This window comes from Vanessa tameamea, chromosome 25 (assembly GCF_037043105.1).
Source record: "Vanessa tameamea isolate UH-Manoa-2023 chromosome 25, ilVanTame1 primary haplotype, whole genome shotgun sequence".
Classification (NCBI taxonomy): Eukaryota; Metazoa; Arthropoda; class Insecta; order Lepidoptera; family Nymphalidae; genus Vanessa; species Vanessa tameamea.
The window spans coordinates 2,215,654-2,233,452 of record NC_087333.1 but is presented as its reverse complement, the minus strand read 5'-3'; the positions used below and the strand labels follow the sequence as shown (position 1 = coordinate 2,233,452).

Below are 17,799 nucleotides of genomic sequence, written 5' to 3'. Positions count from 1 at the left end.
CAAAATGAAAAGTTTATCTTAAAAAAACTTATTAGGACAGATAACTGTCAACATCAGTGAATCGAGTGAATATGTGCTTATCCACTTTGTAATAAGGCTCGATGTATGTTGTTTTTTATTTCCAGCCGTTGCCTGCGATGCTAAAGAGCCCTTTTGAGCTAAATCGTGAATGCTTGCCTTTGAGGGATCATATTAACGACGATTTTAAGAACCATCACCGTATCGCCAATTACCTAACCCCCATTTTCACTTGTGCTAAGAACTCAATAGGAGAGGTCGAAATGGACTTACGTCCTGACCTGTGTCATCGACCTCTCGCTTACGTATGTTTGCTTCCTCATTTGAAAATCAGCTAATTATGACTGCTGGTTTAATAAAGTCTTTGGAAATCCAAATTCACTTATATCTTATATCCAAAGTTTGTGTTCCGATATACTCATTCCTTGGAAACGTGCTCACAAAATTTCGGAATGCATGATTGACGCTAAGTTATTGTGATAATGCGGCGGTTTTCGCGATGCAAACATTCACAATATCACATGGTAAAACATTTTCGTCAAACACATAAACCAAAGGTAGTATTGATAATTCATTATAGTCTTTCTATAAACTCTGCGACTTTGTGGGAACTTATTTCATTTTCTCTAAATTACACTGTTAACGTATACGATAAATAAAAAAAAAAATATCTAAATAATGAAGTAAGATCTCATTATTAATTTAAAAATGTAAATTCGTCCAAATTTATTTTCGCCTATACGTGTACATTCTACTTTTATTCCTAAAGTTCTCAGTTATTTTACGAAAAGACGTTTGTTTTAAAGTTTCAGATTTCCCAAAAAGGTACTTTTGTCTTTTTTACTTTTTTAACAATTTACTTATACATAAAACTTAACTTATGGATTAAACTAAACTTTAGTGAGTATGTTGATACAATGTATCAAACTCATAATCATCATGCAAACGTCAAATACCTTATGTTTCATTGTCTTTGGCGGTTGCAGTTGTTTCACCGCTTGCATGTAACGCTTTTTGCACCTTGTATTCGTGTGTTACACAACAATCGGACTGGTTGTGTCTTGTCATATTCACGCTCTTTGTAAATTGGCCTCTTTCGTGTCACCTGTCTCAATGTGTTTCTGGGTATTGTCTTTGCTTTTATGCATAGTCTAGTACTGTAAGCTTATTTTTCAGGTCGTAAACTGCTCGGCTCCCTAGTTGATTTATATATTCTTCTTTACTTTTAGTTTTAATAAATATTCGAATGTCCAAAATTTATGTGAAGAGCGTGTGATGCTTGTTTTTGTTTACTTCACTATCTGTAAATTAATGGCACCTGTATATTTCATTAGTAGTCATAGAATATGTACAGTGACTGACAGCACTGTAGATAGTTGCATTGAAAAATCATTGAGTAGTCATAGATACTATGCACAGTCACGGCTCCGAAAGTGGGCATGTATATTTTGCATAAATCAAACTTAAAAAGGATAAAAACTTACAAAACATTTATCGTCTTTAGCAAGCAGTAGAAGAGAAGTACAGGCTTTGCGATGAGACTCTATCAAAGTTATTGGAATGGATAGGGATCGTTGAAGAACGACTGGCCAACCAAGAAGCCGTTAAAGAAGATGTAGATGAACTTCGCAATCAGATCAACGTACTTAAGGTAACTGATTTAATATACTAAGAAAACTAAATAATGACTGAAATAATTGAATATCAAATATATGTTAATTTACTGATTCGTGAATAATAGACTCATATATTTATTATATGTTATATTCCAGCTTATCAAGGATGATCTTGAAAGTCACCAACGTCAAGTATCCGCTTGCGCAGATCAGGCGAAGCAGCTCCTAGTTTCGGGTGGAGATGTACTAGCACCTCATGAGGTAAAAACATTTTTTTTGACTTCCAGCTAAACATTTTTTTACCTTTATGTATTCTATTCGACACCAAAAATGTATTCATGAATTTGTACCCAGGTCGCTGCCCTGGAACGTGGAGTTAGATCTCTCAAACAGCGATGTGATAAATGCACAGAGAAATGCGACAAAATGCTTCGACGTCTTGTTGCAGCCAGAGATGAACTTGGCAAATTTACGTAAGTTAAAATATACTTTTTGGAATCTTTGCAATAGACACAAGAATCGGATCGTCTTGCACTAAAGAAAGTTTTATATCGTTATTTTGTTTTTAGTAATGAATTGAACACGTTTAACGCATGGATGGAAAGTGCGTATCGCACACTAGAAGACAAAGAAGTAGCATTGTCTAAAGTGGAGAACCTGAATGGCCAGAGTGACGATGTGCGCGATTTCGTATCAGACGTCATCGCGCATCAAGCTGATCTTAGATTCATCACTATGGCCGCACAGAAGTTCATGGATGAGAGCAAGGTAAGAAACAAAATAGATTAGAATCTAGAAACATCAATATTAATTTGAGTTTTCGATTTTGAATTTCGCATAATACATTTTTCTGATATTTTCGTGAAGTATTTTATTTATAAAATTACCGAAAGCTTTTGAATTCCAAAATAAACATTTTTTTTTTTCCAGGAATTCCTATCAATCCTTAACGAGTATCGTACGACGCTTCCCGCTCGCCTGTCCCACGTGGCAGCACCAGTTGACAGCATTGTTCGGGAGCACGCCGCGCTCGCCAGAAGACGACACTCCGATCTGGCGAATAGAGCCCAGAGACTCCTGGATAGACTACGAACGGCCACCGATGGATCTGCTAGATACAGAGAGGCCCTGCAGAGAGCACAAAGATGGTTACAAACGGTACGTTTTCAAACTCTAATTTAATCAAAATCAGATTATATATGCCTAAGTGTAAATAAAAATTTAATATAACTTTTCTCTTAATAAAATCGGATGCACAATTTCTCAGCTTATTGTTTAGTATCGTTCCATCGTTGTGGTGATATAACTCAGAGCCTCATTGCAGACGGAGCCGCAGGTGCGCGCGGTGGTGGCGGAGGCGGTGGGCGGCGAGCCGCGCGCGGTGGAGGCGCAGCTGGGCCGCGCGCGCGCGCTGCACTCCGACGTGCTGGCGCAGGCGCGCCTCGTGGCCAGCGCCAAGGATGTGAGCCTCTGCCACAGCTGTACCTTATGTCACACACACCACGATATAACACCGAATACTTTCAATGCTCATTACGGGCGTCTTCGAGTGCCGACTAGTTTTGAGTCATTCTAAATATCCTTAATAATAATTTGTATTAAATGTGTTATATTTTTCATACGTCTATGAGCCAACGGAGAAGCAATTCCTAATTGCCGTTTAGAACGAAAATTATATCTAGGTTATATTTTATTACCAGGCTTGCGATCAGCTAGTAAAATCTCTGGAAGGCAACCTGACTCCATCGGAGATAAGACAACTCGAGGTGCCAGTAATAGAACTGACGGATCGCTACAACGAGCTGACCGATGCGGTCGGTTCGCGGTGCGCGGAGCTGGAGGCCGCCCTGCTGCAGTGCCAGGGCCTGCAGGATGCGGCCGAGACGCAAGCGCAGTGGCTCACCACTGTCGAAAACAATTTCAAGTAAGTTCTGTTACTCGAAGAGGTTTTAAATCCTTAATATTGTCAATCGGAAAACAAAATAAGCATTACTTAATCCCTTTTGAACGAGTTAATTGGATGTGCAATTTTTTATGCTGTACTTGTCGAAAATAAAAGTAGAAATTAGCTGTAAAAAAATATCCTATAATTTTGAAATTCTTATAATAAACTATTGACACACACCGATCAATTAACAATGATCTAGCTAGTGACATAACGAAATTGGCTGAGCTTAACAAAAGGTCATACTAAGTCACTAATCGTTTCAGGGGTCAAAGTAAGGGAGCCTCACTGATCCGCGAGCGCCTGGACGAGCAGGTCCGCGAGCAGCGACTGGCGCTATCGGAGCTGGAGGCGCGCCGGCCCACGCTGCACAAGCTGCTGGCCTCCGCACGGGACGCCGCACTCACGCCTTCCAACGCCAGGATCGCCAAAAAACTGGAGCAACGCGCCGAGGACATCTATGCCAGGTGAGCTCGTAGGAATGACCCAACCGTAGGATCAATGTAGCTAAAGTTGTAACTGAAGCGGTTCCTACTATTTTTTCTAAATATACAATCGCTGTGTGCAAACATAACGAATTTGTCCCCTTTATTGCCAGATACGAGAAAATACTGGACCGGTCAATCAAACGCAGCCAGTACCTCGAGGAGGTCTCGATCGAGCTGCAGCAGTTCTCGCAGCAGGCGGCGGCGCTGGAGTCTGCGCACGCGCAGCTGGCGGAGCTGGCCGACGCGCGCGACGAGCGCACCAGCCTCGCCGACCTCGCACACTCCAGGTACACTTGCTGCAGATGTAGTTTACTAGTAACCACAAATTTAGTGTCTGTAATTCCAAAGTCGAAGTTGTTTTAATTTATTTTTTAATAAAAACTTCTTTACAGAGACAAACAAATGCCATTGCTAGAAGAATGCCTCAGGAACGGCAAGCAGCTCATCGCCAAGAAGGATGTCACCGACACGCACGTCGTACGTGACAGGATGAAGGTAACGCACACACTAGCATGCTCATCTTCTTTAAAACTGTTTAAATTTGTCAAATATGTTATTTATATAGATACTCTACAGCTTACAGCTTAATACAAACATAATTAATTTTATAGGCTTTGGAGAACCAATGGCGTGACTTCAATGTATCTCTAGAAGAGAAGCAAAAGTTATCGAAGCAGAAAGCTGATCAGCTGAATCAATACGAGTCATTGAGGATGCAGGTAAAATAATAAACCAAACATCTTTTTTTTGCAACTTGTTAATTGTAATTAAAGAATAAATTGATACAAATACACTACTTCCACCCAGGTATTAGAATGGCTGCAGAGCACGGAGAGTCGCGTTGCCCACCTGCGACCTGTCGCCGTAGACCTGGACGCGCTCAAGCAACAACAAGACGAACTCAGACCAATCGCAAAGGAGTACAGAGACTTCTCTATCAACATCGATAAGGTTAGATAAACTCGGTTAAATCATAAATAATATTTTTTTATATCTACTGGCTTTATATGTGATATGATTTTTCAATTACTACATAAAGTTAATTATTTTAGTAAAATATAGGTACCATAATAGTATTAAAAACTAGAAAATAATGTGTATCGTAACGCACATTGCATACTGTTTTTGTGCACTGCCTCGTTGGTCTAGTAGACATATGGTCGCTCATCCGGAGGTCCTGGGTTCAAATCCCATGTCGGAAGTGTCTTCACAGTGGTGTCGGATTGCCGGATGGAATAGAAAGCGCATCCGTGTTCGCACAGACACTAGTGCACTATATGTCCTACTATTGGGCCGGTCTCCCTAGAATGTTTTTGTTGAATTGAGTCAGTAAGATCTGGTTCCAATCTGAGCTGTCGTGGCAGCTGAACGAGTCCGGCGCCGTGTACGAGGCGCTGACGCGCGGGCAGCGCGCCGACAGCCCGCACCGGAAGAGGCAGATCTACAGTCCCGCCAGGAGGCACACGCCCAGTTAGTATCGCCATGCTTTCAATATGGAAACAGAACATGCTCCAATCCACGCTCCCGTTTTTATGTTCTAGATTTGAGTTTGTAATTATTGGTTCTGGTAAATTTTATTCTATGTGTACTTCAAATCGAATAATATGTACTATAATTACCTTTGCTAATAAAATGCACCCGTGCGAAGCGGGCCCGTTTCTAATAAAACTGCACGTGTGTACCCCGCCCAGGTCGCTCGGAGGGCCGCTCCCCGTCGCCCGGCACCCGTCGCCGCACCAGCCAGGACGCCTTCCATCTCGACGGTGAGTTTCGATGCTCGTAAAGATTTACATATTTGTACATATTTGTTCGCACCCATTTCCTAGTTACTTTGCCAGAGTAACTTCTGAGCGTCTCGATTTAATTTATTTTTGATTTTTGATTTAATCTATAATTTAAAACCCATTTCTGCATAAAGTATAATTTGATTTTGAAACACTCCATGTTAATTATCCGTCACGTTATTCCTTTAACAGAATTATCGCCCGTTCAACAACAAGTATCAGAAATCAACAACAGATACGAACTCCTCGGAACGAAATTGACAGACAGACAAACGGACCTAGATTCGACTAGAGAGGAAGTTAGAAAACATCTCGATAGTATCAGAGCTCTCAACACTTTCCTCGACAAGGTATGTATAAGCTCTGTTATTATGGTGGTGTTATTTTAGGATAAAAAAATTAAGAAAGGCTTTAATAAATCTATATCAGTAATCAAAATGAAGAGTCCACTAAAATAAATTCATAAGCTACAACGTGCCTTTCAGACCCAAAATATAAAACTGTTGTTAATTTTGACTAGGTTCAGAGACAATTACCGCGCGAATCGGTTCCCAACACCAAGGAGGATGCTGATAAAATCATGAAGCAAGCGCGAGCTGTGCTCGAGGAGATGTATGAGAAGCAGAGCATTCTGGACTCTACCAAAACACAGGTGACGTATCTTCTAATACAAATACTTTCATTTTAAGGTCAGATCAGACCGATTTAACTGTAGTAACTTTTTCTATTAAGCTTTGTGAAATTTTAAGACTGACACTAATCGCTAAATATAGACTTCGATATATCTGACTTTGTTATGAAAAATATGTATTATAAATAGTTGATTTTTTTCTGTGTAATCACACCGTGCACTGTAAAAAAGTATTTCCAGCTTTTAAGTACTTAGGCTTTAAAAAATATGTCTGAGTATCAGGAAAAATGGCCTAATCTAATGTCGAAATTGTTTTTGTATTTTAGTTAATGTTGTCGGCATATTATTTATTATAGTAATTATTTGTTCCTGTTTATAATTAATACTAAATATTGTTATGTTTCTTCCTTTATCGGTAGGTCCGTGAACTCCTCCGTCGCAAGCAGGCCGTTGAAGGCGCGGATCGCTTACACGACGAAGCCGAAGAGGTGGCCGCCAGGTGGAAGGCGCTACATGACGCTTTTAAGGACAAGTGAGTAGAGCAAAGATACTTTGATATCGATAAATTAACATCATTTATTATCTGTTATTTAACTTATTATTTAAATATTTCTTATATCAATGTACCAGTTCTTTGAAAACAAAATTTATGTTCATGTGAAACTTGGTCGCTTAAAGTATTTTTGCTACGTTCTCATCGTCAGTGATGTTAACAATAAATAGTTACTTTTCATTATTAATGAAATACCCAATCAAAGTAGAAATAATAAAAGTATTCATTCATTCCGCGATACAAATGAATCGTGAGTCACTGGGCATGTTTCGCCTCAGGATCCGCGCCATGGAGGAGACGAAGGACTTCCTGGACACGCACGGCAGCCTGAGCCAGTGGCTCGGCGCCAAGGAGCGCATGATGGCGGCGCTCGGACCCATCTCGTCCGACTCGCGCGTCGTGCACACGCAGGTGCAGCAGGTGAGCCCGACTCTACAAGCTTCTCTTACAGTAGTCGTTTCCGGCAGCTTGCCGAATTCTTTAGTAGCTTAGAACATTTCTCAATAAATATAATATTATCTAACGTGAAAATAATTAATCTACTTGACTTGTATTTTCTATTGTTTTATATTTGACGGCAAGTATTTCAAATACGTTGCGTTAATCTGCGACATTTTAAGTTCATAAATCGTACTTACTGAGATGTATTATTATAAAACCTATGTACACATTCACAATACAAATAACGAGAATGAACGTTAATTTGATAATGCATGTTTTGACAGGAATCAAAGCGAAAGCTACGCTAATTACTTTTCAATTATCATAAAAACAATATTTGAAGGTTTAACATATTTGGTCAACGAATATCATTCAGTGATAAATGTGCTCCTCACTTATTACTTTGACATGTAGGTACAAGTCCTACGGGAGGAGTTCCGTAGTCAGCAGCCTCAACTGACTCACCTGGAGGAAGTGGCGCACACGGTGCTCCAACGGCTGCCCGAAAACGACCCGGACGCGAACAAGCTGAGCCAGAAACTGGAGAGCTTGCAGGACCGATGGCACGACTTGCTGAACAAGTAAGTACGCCTCGACCTCGCACCGCGAGCGCCGCGAGCGTCGCGAGGTCGAGGCGTGCGTGACCTCCCCGGGGCCGCAGGCTGGAGCGGCGCGCGGAGAGCCTGGGCGCGGCGGCCGACACGTCGCGCGAGCTGGACGCGGGGCTGGCGCGGCTGCGCGGCGCGCTGCACGCCATCGCCGACCGCCTGGACGACGTGCCGGCGCAGCGCGAGCCCGCCGACCAGCTGCGCGACCTCGAGGTTTCTGTCTTATCATTTCTACGCCTATACACGTCGGCCACCCGGGACCTACGATGCTATGTCCCTTGTGCCTGTAGTCACTCTGACTCACAGCCTTCAAACCGGAATACAACAACACCACGTATTGATGTTTGACGGTAGAATACTGCACAAAGCCCTGCCCTGCCTTTAATATAAAAAGTATATAAATTATACATACTTTTTGTAGTATCGGTATCAATAATTAATTAATCACTTTCGTAATATAATAATTACTATATTGGTAAAAATAAATTACAGCTAATTTTATATAGTTATTTCACAAACGGTGTCATTTGTAAAAAAAAGCGACCAGCCCGGGCTTCCCACGGGTGCGATGCTGATACTAAATATACTACAAAATTTCTTACAACGTTCACAGCTTTTTTGTCATTAGACAATACAAACCGCTATGTCCCTGCGTTTTAAATCTATTATATCTTCGAAAATATTCATTAAATTACTTGATGTAAAAGGCCATATTGATCTATATTAAATGCACAGTGTATTTAAGGTACTAAAGTAGAGAATGATTAATGCTGTATTGTTTAAAATCGCTTCGAAAATAAGTCATTATTTCTCGTAAAAAGTATAGGATAAAATGGTTATTGTGGGGTATCCCTAAGAGATGGATATATACCACCACGGATTTTTTTGAAGACCATTTTGAGGTGTCCAATAACACTGTACATTATTTTGATCTATCTCGTAGGGTTCAGTCGGCGTTAGCAATGTAAGCACAAAAAAGTGTTTATTTACGACATAACTTTAGAAACTCTAAAATTATCAATGTTTCGCTACTATATTGTGCATGTAACGTACATATAAACCTTCCTCTAGAATCAATCTATCTATTGAAAAAAAAACGCACCAAAATCCGTTGTGTAATTTTAAAGATCTAAGCATTCACCGGGACAGACAGCGGTAAGCGACTTTGTTTTATACTATGTAATGAGAAAATATTTTAATAATAATATATATGCATAATATCTTCGCCTAGAATCTAGAACGTCAACTGGAAGGACAACGCCCACTGCTCGCAGACCTCGAAGCGGCCGGAGCAGCACTCGCGGACGTACTCGCTGATCCAGGCGCCAGGCAGGACATCCAAGGCAAACTTGCAGCCGTAGCCAGGCAATACGATGCCTTGCAGAGGAAGTTGGACCACAGGAAAGCGGAAATCGAAGCCGCTCTAAAGTAAGCAACTGATATAATATCATTATTATTATTTACGGTTAACACCGTTTCAATTGTCGTCTAATATTATAATAATTGTAAGTAATGTTCTGTACGGTTAAAATGATTAAATGGAAATGTCGTTAATGTTGCGTACGAAGCTGATGTGCTAATCTGTATGGCCATTAGCTTATCACTTCTATCAAACTGAGCTGACCATTAGTTATATCAGAAATTAATATTATTGTCACACTTTTGTTTCTCTTGTCGGGTCGAATCAAGTGCGATATGATTCGCTTTATATATTAAATAGTGTCCAGCCATGTACAAAATTCTTCGTCGATCATTAAAACTATTCACCTGGAAAAAGTACAGTGAAATCACATTTATCTAAGTAATCAATGCAACGAAATATACTCATACTAAATAAATATGTGCGTTCTTCAGGGATGGACGTAACCTCGAGGAGAGCGTGTCCCGCACGCTGGGCTGGCTGCAGGCGGAGCTGGCAGCGCTGCCGGGCCGCCTGCAGGTGTCTGCTGACAAGAACAAACTGCAGCAGCAGCTGGCCAAGCACGAGCCGCTCTACCGCGACCTCACGCAGAGGGAGCACGAGATCATCATGCTGCTGGACAAGGGTAACGAACTTCACATTGCTCTGTCAAAACTTAAAACAGTAATTTCAAATAAAATGGTTTATGCCATACTATAAATATACTTGACCTTATTTATAACGGCTTCGAGAGTAAGTTTATATTTGACAATTAATATAAACGAATATAGTATTTTAAGTTTTAACATTTCTTTTCCTATTATCCTATTAGGTCGTGAAATGGAGAAGAAGCCAGCCTTCCAAGGCTTACGTAAGGACCTTGACAGGATCCAGGCCCAGTGGGACAAACTCAAGCGAGAGGCTGTTGATAGATACAACAGATTGCAGACCGCTACGGTTAGAAGAATTTACAAATTACTACTACAGATGATGAATCAAAACCTATCTTATCTATCTCTATCTATCCAAGTTAAATATATCAATAAATATTTATAAAAAAATTACAGGAACATTGTCGTAAATACAACAAAGCGCAGGAGTCATTCCTGCCTTGGCTCTCCGACACTGAAGATCGATTGGCCAAACTACCACCTCTCGCGTTCACCAAGAAGGACGTCGAGAAACAGCTGCGCGAATTGCAGCAGATTAGAAACGATGTTTGGAAGAGGTCAGTGATACTTTATAGTAGGTTAACATAGAAGTTCAATTTAAAGTAGTTTCTGTGTCATAATACAAGTTGTCGAAAGCTGCGCAAACTCACAATTATGTTTATATATTTTTTTAAATGTAATCGATTAAATTATCTTATGCATTAAGTGCATTTGTTTGATGTAACACTATCTACTAAAAAAATTAAATATGTTTAGATCCGGAGAGTACGAGAACAATAAAACACTTGGAGAAACTTTCATATCGGCCTGCGACGTGGACCAGGAGACGGTCAGGAAACAGCTTGACATCATGAAGGAGAGATGGGACAGAATTAACAATGGTTTGTTGATTTCATTCTCACGTACTACGTCGCTAAAATTCGCACGAATTTTATTTTGAACAATAAAATTTTAACTTTGCGACACGTGACGCTAATGCCACCGTCGGTCCCCCACAGAGGTGCTGCAGCAGGCCGAGTTCCTGGAGAGCACGGCGCGGCGGCTGGGCGAGTGGGCGGAGCGCGTGCGCGCGGTGGAGGCGCCGCTGGCGCGCTGCGAGGAGCGCCTGCGCACCGCGCTCGCCGGGCCGCCCGCCGCCGCGCGCGACGCCGTGGCGCGCCTCGCCGAGCACGTGCACGCGCTGCGGGCGCCGCTGCAGGTTGGCCCGATAGTTCGCTAGGCCAAGCCGGACAGACACCGGCCGTTCGGCTGTGCATTCAGCTCGGCAAATTGGACATTTTTTTTGTCATTAATCTCAAAATTTCAATGTTGATGAAATTCCCAATGCAAATCTCATTATACTGAGAATTGGCCACTGTTGAGATGTCATCGCAGTAGACACTGCTTAGAATTCCTAATCGATGTGCCTAAATTGAGTTCGCCGCAATCGCTGATCGTTCGTGTCGGGCGCAGAGCGTGCACCTGGCGGCGGACGACATCGTGGCGCTGTCGGAGGAGCTGCGCGGCGCGGAGGCGGGCGCGGCGGCGCGCGCGGCGCTGAGCGACACGGCGCGCGCGCTGGCCGAGCGCCTGCGCGAGCTGGAGCTGCAGACGGACGACGCGCGCGACCGCCTGGCCGGCGCCGCCGCCGCCTACTCGCAGTTCCAGGTCGGTGACTCTGCCGCTCGTGACCACGCTCGAGTCCACTGACTCCTCGTCGGAGTGTACCGTACTGCATATGTTACTCATTAATCGTAATGCCTCATTCAGGAGAAAGTCAAAGGCGTGTCCCACGACGTGTCGGACTTGGAGAAGGAGCTCGAGGGCATGAAGCCACCCGGTAGAGACGTCAAAACCGTCAAGGCGCAGCTGGATGACCTCGGTCGCTTCTACAAGAAGCTGGAGGGCTTGGATGATCTCGTGATAGACTCGGAGAGAGCGGCCGAGTCGTTGGCGGATAGCGGCCACGGGGACTCCGATAAAGCTAGAAATCAGGTTAGCGTCCATTTAAATTGATAATGAGAAAAACTGATGCTAATTGTTCTTTGTATTGATTTGAAAATGCGGACTTTTATAAAATAATAATTTTCAGGTGGAAAATATCCGTAAGCAACTCGCCAAGTTGGACGAACGTGCTCGTTCTAAGGAACAAGATCTGGACGATACTTTAAGCAAACTGGAAGCGTTCTACAAAGCTTACGACTCTGTAATGGATGACGTAGATGAGGTATGGATGCTGGAACGATTATATCTAAAATATGCTTCTTTTCTATAAAATTACATATTTTTTAATGTTCCAAAATTTTTAAGAAACTAATATACGCATTTTTTCCAGGCTTCGGAACAAATTCGTAGCCTCAAACCAGTTTCGTCAGAAGTGGAACATATCCGCTCTCAGCAGAAGGACTTTGCGGACCTCAAACAAAGTACCCTTGAGCCCTTGGGTCAGAATGTGTCTCATTGCAACAAGATAGGGCAGGGTCTCGTGAGGTCGGCCTTGCAGGGTGTGTCTACCCAACAGCTAGAGAAAGATCTGGAAAAGATGAACGATAGGTGGAACGCTTTGAAGGATAAGATGAACGAACGCGAACGTCGCCTGGATGTGGGCTTACTGCAGTCCGGCAAATTTGCGGAGGCGCTGGCTGGCCTCGAGAAGTGGCTCGCAGACACCGAGGACATGGTGAACAACCAGAAACCACCCTCTGCGGACTACAAGGTAGTCAAGGCGCAGCTCCAAGAGCAGAAGGTAAGCCACATATTACAAAACTGATATCAGTTCACATATTCAAATATTTTACAATAACAGCTTACAGCCATTAAATTCCCAATTTTTCCTACTATTTACATATATGTTTATTACATATTTTTATCACTTGTATTTTAATAAAATCAAATGTAACACCTGTTACTCAATCTTTCTCTCTCTCGCAGTTCCTCAAGAAGATGTTAATGGATCGTCAGAACTCCATGTCGTCTCTGTTTGCGATGGGCAACGAAGTGGCTGCAGGGTGCGACTCCGCTGAAAGAAAGGCCATAGAAAAGCAACTCAAAGGCCTCATGCTGCGCTTCGACAACCTCACTGGTAGCGCCCAGCAGAGGATGTTAGACCTGGAACAAGCTATGAAGGTAAGAATTCTTATACAATGTATTCTTCTTTCAGTACCAAACCTTTTTTCAGAATTATATTATAATTCGTATAAATACTTTTAAACTATAGGTTTATGAAGTTACTGATATTGGACTCGTATTTAATTTTAAAATATTTTTTTGAAGTTATAAATATTAAATTAGACAAATTATTAATCGTTATAATTAATATTAAGAATTGAAAAAATTACGTTTTAATTATGGCGAATTTATTAGGTGGCGAAACTCTTCCAAGAACAACTACAACCGCTCGTCGAATGGCTGGGAACCACAGAACGTAAAGTTAAGGCTTTGGAACTTGTGCCCACTGATGAGGAGAAAATACAGCAGAAGATTAGGGAACACAAGGTACGATAGATATTTTAATTATATTTCTTACTGATAAGTATTTAATGTTTAAATACAAAATTTTCTATACATCTATGTCTATGTTTCATCTGAAATAAAAGTAATTTACATTACAAATACCACAAAAACAGTAATGTAGGATCACGACTTATTGTTCTTGTTCGAGCGCCTGATGGTTTTAAAGAGCAACACGAAGCGCTCATGTATAAGTTACAAGTTAATTTCAAGTTCACTTTTTATGTACACCGCTTTGACGGTGATTAGCTATCTTGCCGGCATTCAGTTAATACACGTTTTTTTAAGTTCTCCAAATTCACCTGTTTTATTTCGTCAAGCCAGTTAGCTCTTTTATACAGTTCTAATATTTAATTTGTCGTTCAGCTTCTGCATGATGACATCATCACCAAGCAGCCACCATTCAAGCAGCTGACTGAGACCGCTTCACAGCTGATGGGATTGGTGGGAGACGACGAAGCTACCGTCCTCGCTGATAGACTGCAAGCTGCTACTGATAGGTGAGCTCAAATTTTCTATAGTCTTTCTATTTCGCGAATGGAATCTAAAATCTTCTTTAACTAGGAGTTAGTTTGGAATTGGAACTTTCTGAAAGAACTGTTTATGTAAACTTAAAATAAATACCATTTTCCTAATTCATAGGTACCAAGCCCTTGTCGACCACAGTCTCAACATCGGTGAACTACTAGATAACTCCCGCAAGGGACTCAGACACTTGGTACTGACATACCAAGACTTGTCCGCCTGGATGGACGGCATGGAGCAGTACCTGGCCAAGAGGAAGATCCTGCCAGTTCATATGGAGAAGCTCCTGAGGCAGATGGATGAACTGGCTGTAAGTACTTCAGTAATTTATTTGTTTTAGAAGTTCTTTCCCACCAAATTAGTCTTGTGATATTTCCAAATGAAGTACATCATTTCATGTATTTAGAAACGAAATATTATTTATTAAACGCTTTTTTCAGGAAAAGACCGAAGAAATCGCGTCCAAGCAAGAGGCTGTGGACAGCACGGTGGATTCGGGACTAGAGTTGATGAAGCACATCTCTGGTGACGAAGCTCTGCAGCTAAAAGACAAGCTGGATGCGCTGCAGCGGCGATACAACGAGCTCACCTCGCGAGGTGCTGACCTACTGCGAGTGGCCTCAGAAACTCTGCCGCTAGTGCAACAGCTCTACAACAGCCATGCCAAGTGAGTTCTTGTAGCTCTCCTTAGCTTCGATTTTTTGGATGGGTGGGTGGGTGTCATCAACATTTATGTAATTCTGTAGCCGAACATATCAATACCTTATATCGATGTGTCGGTTGAACGCTGATGACGCATTGATCTTGTGACATGTCTGTTTTACAATAACTCTATGGCAGAGTACCATATCACTTTAATACCGAAATGCCTTCTAATGTCCTTGATTATCTTAACAGGTTAACCGATTGGATGTCAAGTGCGGAGACATGCTTACAGTCAGTCGAACCACGCGAAGAGGACATATTGAGATTGGAAGCTGAGCTACAAGAATTTAGACCTGTCCTGGATAATATCAACCTCGTAGGACCACAACTATGTCAGGTAATAATAGTCATCATTCGCTGTCGAGGTTTTATTTACTGTTACATTAAATCTAAATATGCTTTGAAAAACGTTGTCAAATATTTGAATGAAAACTTTTCGTAATATTTGACAAATGATCGTTTCAACTTGGCTCACGAGTCTGCCTCTTCCCAGATCTCCCCCGGCGAGGGTGCGACGCACGTGGAGGGCGTGGTCACGCGCGACAACCGACGCTTCGACGCCATCGCGGAGCAGGTGCAGCGCAAGGCCGAGCGCCTGCTGCTCAACAAGAAGGTGAGTCGAGAATAAACCTGCGACAAGTTTCAATACGTTCTGTTTACAACTTATGTTTTGGATTCTTCAATTTCCAATCTTTATATATTTTTTTTAAAGAGATTAATTTAATTACTGCTCTAGTCCTTTTTTAATCTACATCACATGTTTAAATGGTTGCACTAACCGTACCGCGTCCGCAGCGCTCGCTGGAGGTGGTGGGCGACATGGAGGAGCTGGTGGAGTGGCTGCGCGCCACGGACGCGCGCCTGCGCGCCGCCGACCCGCCCGCCGCAGACGCGCCCGCGCTGCGCGCGCAACTCGCCGAGCTGCGCCCGCTGGCCGACGACGTCGCGGCGCAGCGCGTGCGCGCCAGGGACCTGCTCAGCCAGGCCAAGAAGGTAGCGCATCGCGGCCGATGACAGCCTACCCGTCTCGAGACACGAGGGCGAAGTGACTATACCGTGTCGCATCGAACAGGTGCTGCGCGAGTGCCAGTCGAGCGAGGAGGCGGGCGCGGTGCGCGAGCGCAGCGACGAGTTGCGCGAGATGACGGAGGAGGTGGGCGCGCTGTGCGCCGCGCGCCTCGCCGCGCTCGACCAGGCGCTGCCGCTCGCCGAGCACTTCGCCGACACGCACAACGGGTACGCAGTTTACTCGCTAACCTAGAGGCAGCATCCTTAATGAAACTCCAGTCTCAATTATAAAAATACTTGCACTCTACTACTAAATGAGCTACATGCCTTTACACACTAAAATATAAATTATTACGACAGTCTATGCGCGTGGTTGGATGAGATGGAGAAGCAGGTCGGTGCGCTGGCGCTGCCCGCGCTGCGCCCCGATCACATCGCACAGCAGCAGGATAAGAACGAGGTACGATGCCACTAATAACAGACCGCCAATATCTATAAATGCTTTTTTTAAGACTCGTGTTCAACGTCCGATGTTAATTACTACAAATGTGTGCGTCGATTTTTTTTAAATATATCTAATCCAAGTTTTACTCGAACAGATGCTGCAACAATCTATCGCCGGTCATAAACCACTGGTCGATAAGCTCATAAAGACCGGAGAAGCTTTGTCCAAGTTATGCGGGGAGGAAGACGCCGCTAAGGTTCAGGACATCGTGGAGAACGACTGCGATAGATACAATGCGCTCAAAGCTGAGCTCAGACAGAGACAACAGGAATTGGAACAGGTATGTGACAAGGACAACATAACTAAAAAGCAAATTAAATGCTATTTATTATAAACATTAGACCAGATGATGTCATAAATTATATATTTTACCTAAGTAGTGTTATACAACTTTTTTTATATTTATAAATTAACTATTTATAATATATTGTCGTTTTATAAAAAGAGAAAAAAGGCATCGGTGCCGTCTCTGTCGGTTTTTTTTATAGAATTTTATACAAAGCTCTCGTTGCCCCCGCAGGCGCTGCAGGAGTCGGCGGTGTTCGCGGAGCGGCTGGAGGGCATGGTGCGCGCGCTGGCGGGCGCCGCCGACCAGCTGCAGCGCGCCGAGCCCGTGTCCGCGCACCCGCACAAGATACAGTACGTCGCACGCCCGTTATACGTATTATATCACATACAGTACTGTTGAGGACAAAAAACATTGAAACGGAGATGATGTGTAATTCGGTACACGGTGTAATTTATATTATAAATTAATTTATTATTAATTATATCATATTTTGCTCAGTGAAGATTCCAAAGGTGGTTAAGTAAGCTTACAAAGCTTACTTAAATAAATAATTATTTTTTATTTGATCAAAACACATAATACCGTATGATGTGATGATGTCATTAACCCCTACTATTCTTTACACAGGGACCAGATCGAAGAAAACAATGCTCTCATTGAAGATCTTGATAAGAGGCAGGAAGCCTACCGCGCGGTACAACGAGCTGCTAGTGACGTAATGGCCAAAGCCAACAAGAGCGACCCGGCCGTACGAGATATCCGCAACAAACTGGATAAACTCACCAAGTTAGTAGGCTCAGCTGCTTAACGTAAAACTATTTCAAATACTCACTTATAGTATATTTATTTCCATGATATATTCACTCAACCTCATGACGTTGCACAGACTATGGGCCGAAGTACAAAAGGCTTCAGGCGAGCGCGGCCAATCGCTCGACAGCGCGCTGGAGATGGCTCGCAAGTTCTGGGAACAGCTGGACACAGTGATGGCCGCATTAGGAGAACTGGCCGACGCGCTGGCAGCGCAACCGCCGCCAGCAGCGCAACCTCTCGCCATACAGGCGCAACAAGTCGCTCTTCAGGAGATTCGACACGAGATTGACCATACCAAGCCAGAGGTAAAT

The 17,799-nt window shown here is 42.9% G+C and overlaps 1 protein-coding gene across 30 annotated transcripts in view; it reads left to right on the top strand.

The window, feature by feature from the left end:
* LOC113401796 (dystonin) overlaps positions 1-17,799 on the top strand; it is a 265,057-nt gene that overhangs the window by 221,184 nt on the left and 26,074 nt on the right. For all 30 annotated transcript variants that reach the window (XM_064218869.1, XM_064218864.1, XM_064218880.1 and 27 more), the window contains 44 exons: positions 1,523-1,669; positions 1,791-1,895; positions 1,989-2,107; positions 2,204-2,402; positions 2,565-2,792; positions 2,959-3,096; positions 3,335-3,558; positions 3,846-4,046; positions 4,178-4,354; positions 4,460-4,562; positions 4,679-4,786; positions 4,875-5,018; positions 5,432-5,537; positions 5,759-5,830; positions 6,044-6,201; positions 6,372-6,503; positions 6,902-7,014; positions 7,314-7,455; positions 7,891-8,057; positions 8,138-8,297; positions 9,316-9,512; positions 9,939-10,129; positions 10,316-10,440; positions 10,551-10,711; positions 10,911-11,035; positions 11,153-11,352; positions 11,607-11,801; positions 11,904-12,128; positions 12,226-12,360; positions 12,469-12,879; positions 13,065-13,259; positions 13,497-13,628; positions 14,010-14,143; positions 14,286-14,478; positions 14,609-14,835; positions 15,066-15,210; positions 15,367-15,486; positions 15,669-15,866; positions 15,946-16,109; positions 16,242-16,341; positions 16,481-16,666; positions 16,907-17,025; positions 17,303-17,461; positions 17,562-17,793. In XM_064218869.1, the coding sequence (XP_064074939.1) occupies positions 1,523-1,669; positions 1,791-1,895; positions 1,989-2,107; positions 2,204-2,402; positions 2,565-2,792; positions 2,959-3,096; positions 3,335-3,558; positions 3,846-4,046; positions 4,178-4,354; positions 4,460-4,562; positions 4,679-4,786; positions 4,875-5,018; positions 5,432-5,537; positions 5,759-5,830; positions 6,044-6,201; positions 6,372-6,503; positions 6,902-7,014; positions 7,314-7,455; positions 7,891-8,057; positions 8,138-8,297; positions 9,316-9,512; positions 9,939-10,129; positions 10,316-10,440; positions 10,551-10,711; positions 10,911-11,035; positions 11,153-11,352; positions 11,607-11,801; positions 11,904-12,128; positions 12,226-12,360; positions 12,469-12,879; positions 13,065-13,259; positions 13,497-13,628; positions 14,010-14,143; positions 14,286-14,478; positions 14,609-14,835; positions 15,066-15,210; positions 15,367-15,486; positions 15,669-15,866; positions 15,946-16,109; positions 16,242-16,341; positions 16,481-16,666; positions 16,907-17,025; positions 17,303-17,461; positions 17,562-17,793 (7,212 nt within the window). The remainder of the gene's footprint in view (positions 1-1,522; positions 1,670-1,790; positions 1,896-1,988; positions 2,108-2,203; positions 2,403-2,564; positions 2,793-2,958; positions 3,097-3,334; positions 3,559-3,845; positions 4,047-4,177; positions 4,355-4,459; positions 4,563-4,678; positions 4,787-4,874; positions 5,019-5,431; positions 5,538-5,758; positions 5,831-6,043; positions 6,202-6,371; positions 6,504-6,901; positions 7,015-7,313; positions 7,456-7,890; positions 8,058-8,137; positions 8,298-9,315; positions 9,513-9,938; positions 10,130-10,315; positions 10,441-10,550; positions 10,712-10,910; positions 11,036-11,152; positions 11,353-11,606; positions 11,802-11,903; positions 12,129-12,225; positions 12,361-12,468; positions 12,880-13,064; positions 13,260-13,496; positions 13,629-14,009; positions 14,144-14,285; positions 14,479-14,608; positions 14,836-15,065; positions 15,211-15,366; positions 15,487-15,668; positions 15,867-15,945; positions 16,110-16,241; positions 16,342-16,480; positions 16,667-16,906; positions 17,026-17,302; positions 17,462-17,561; positions 17,794-17,799) is intronic.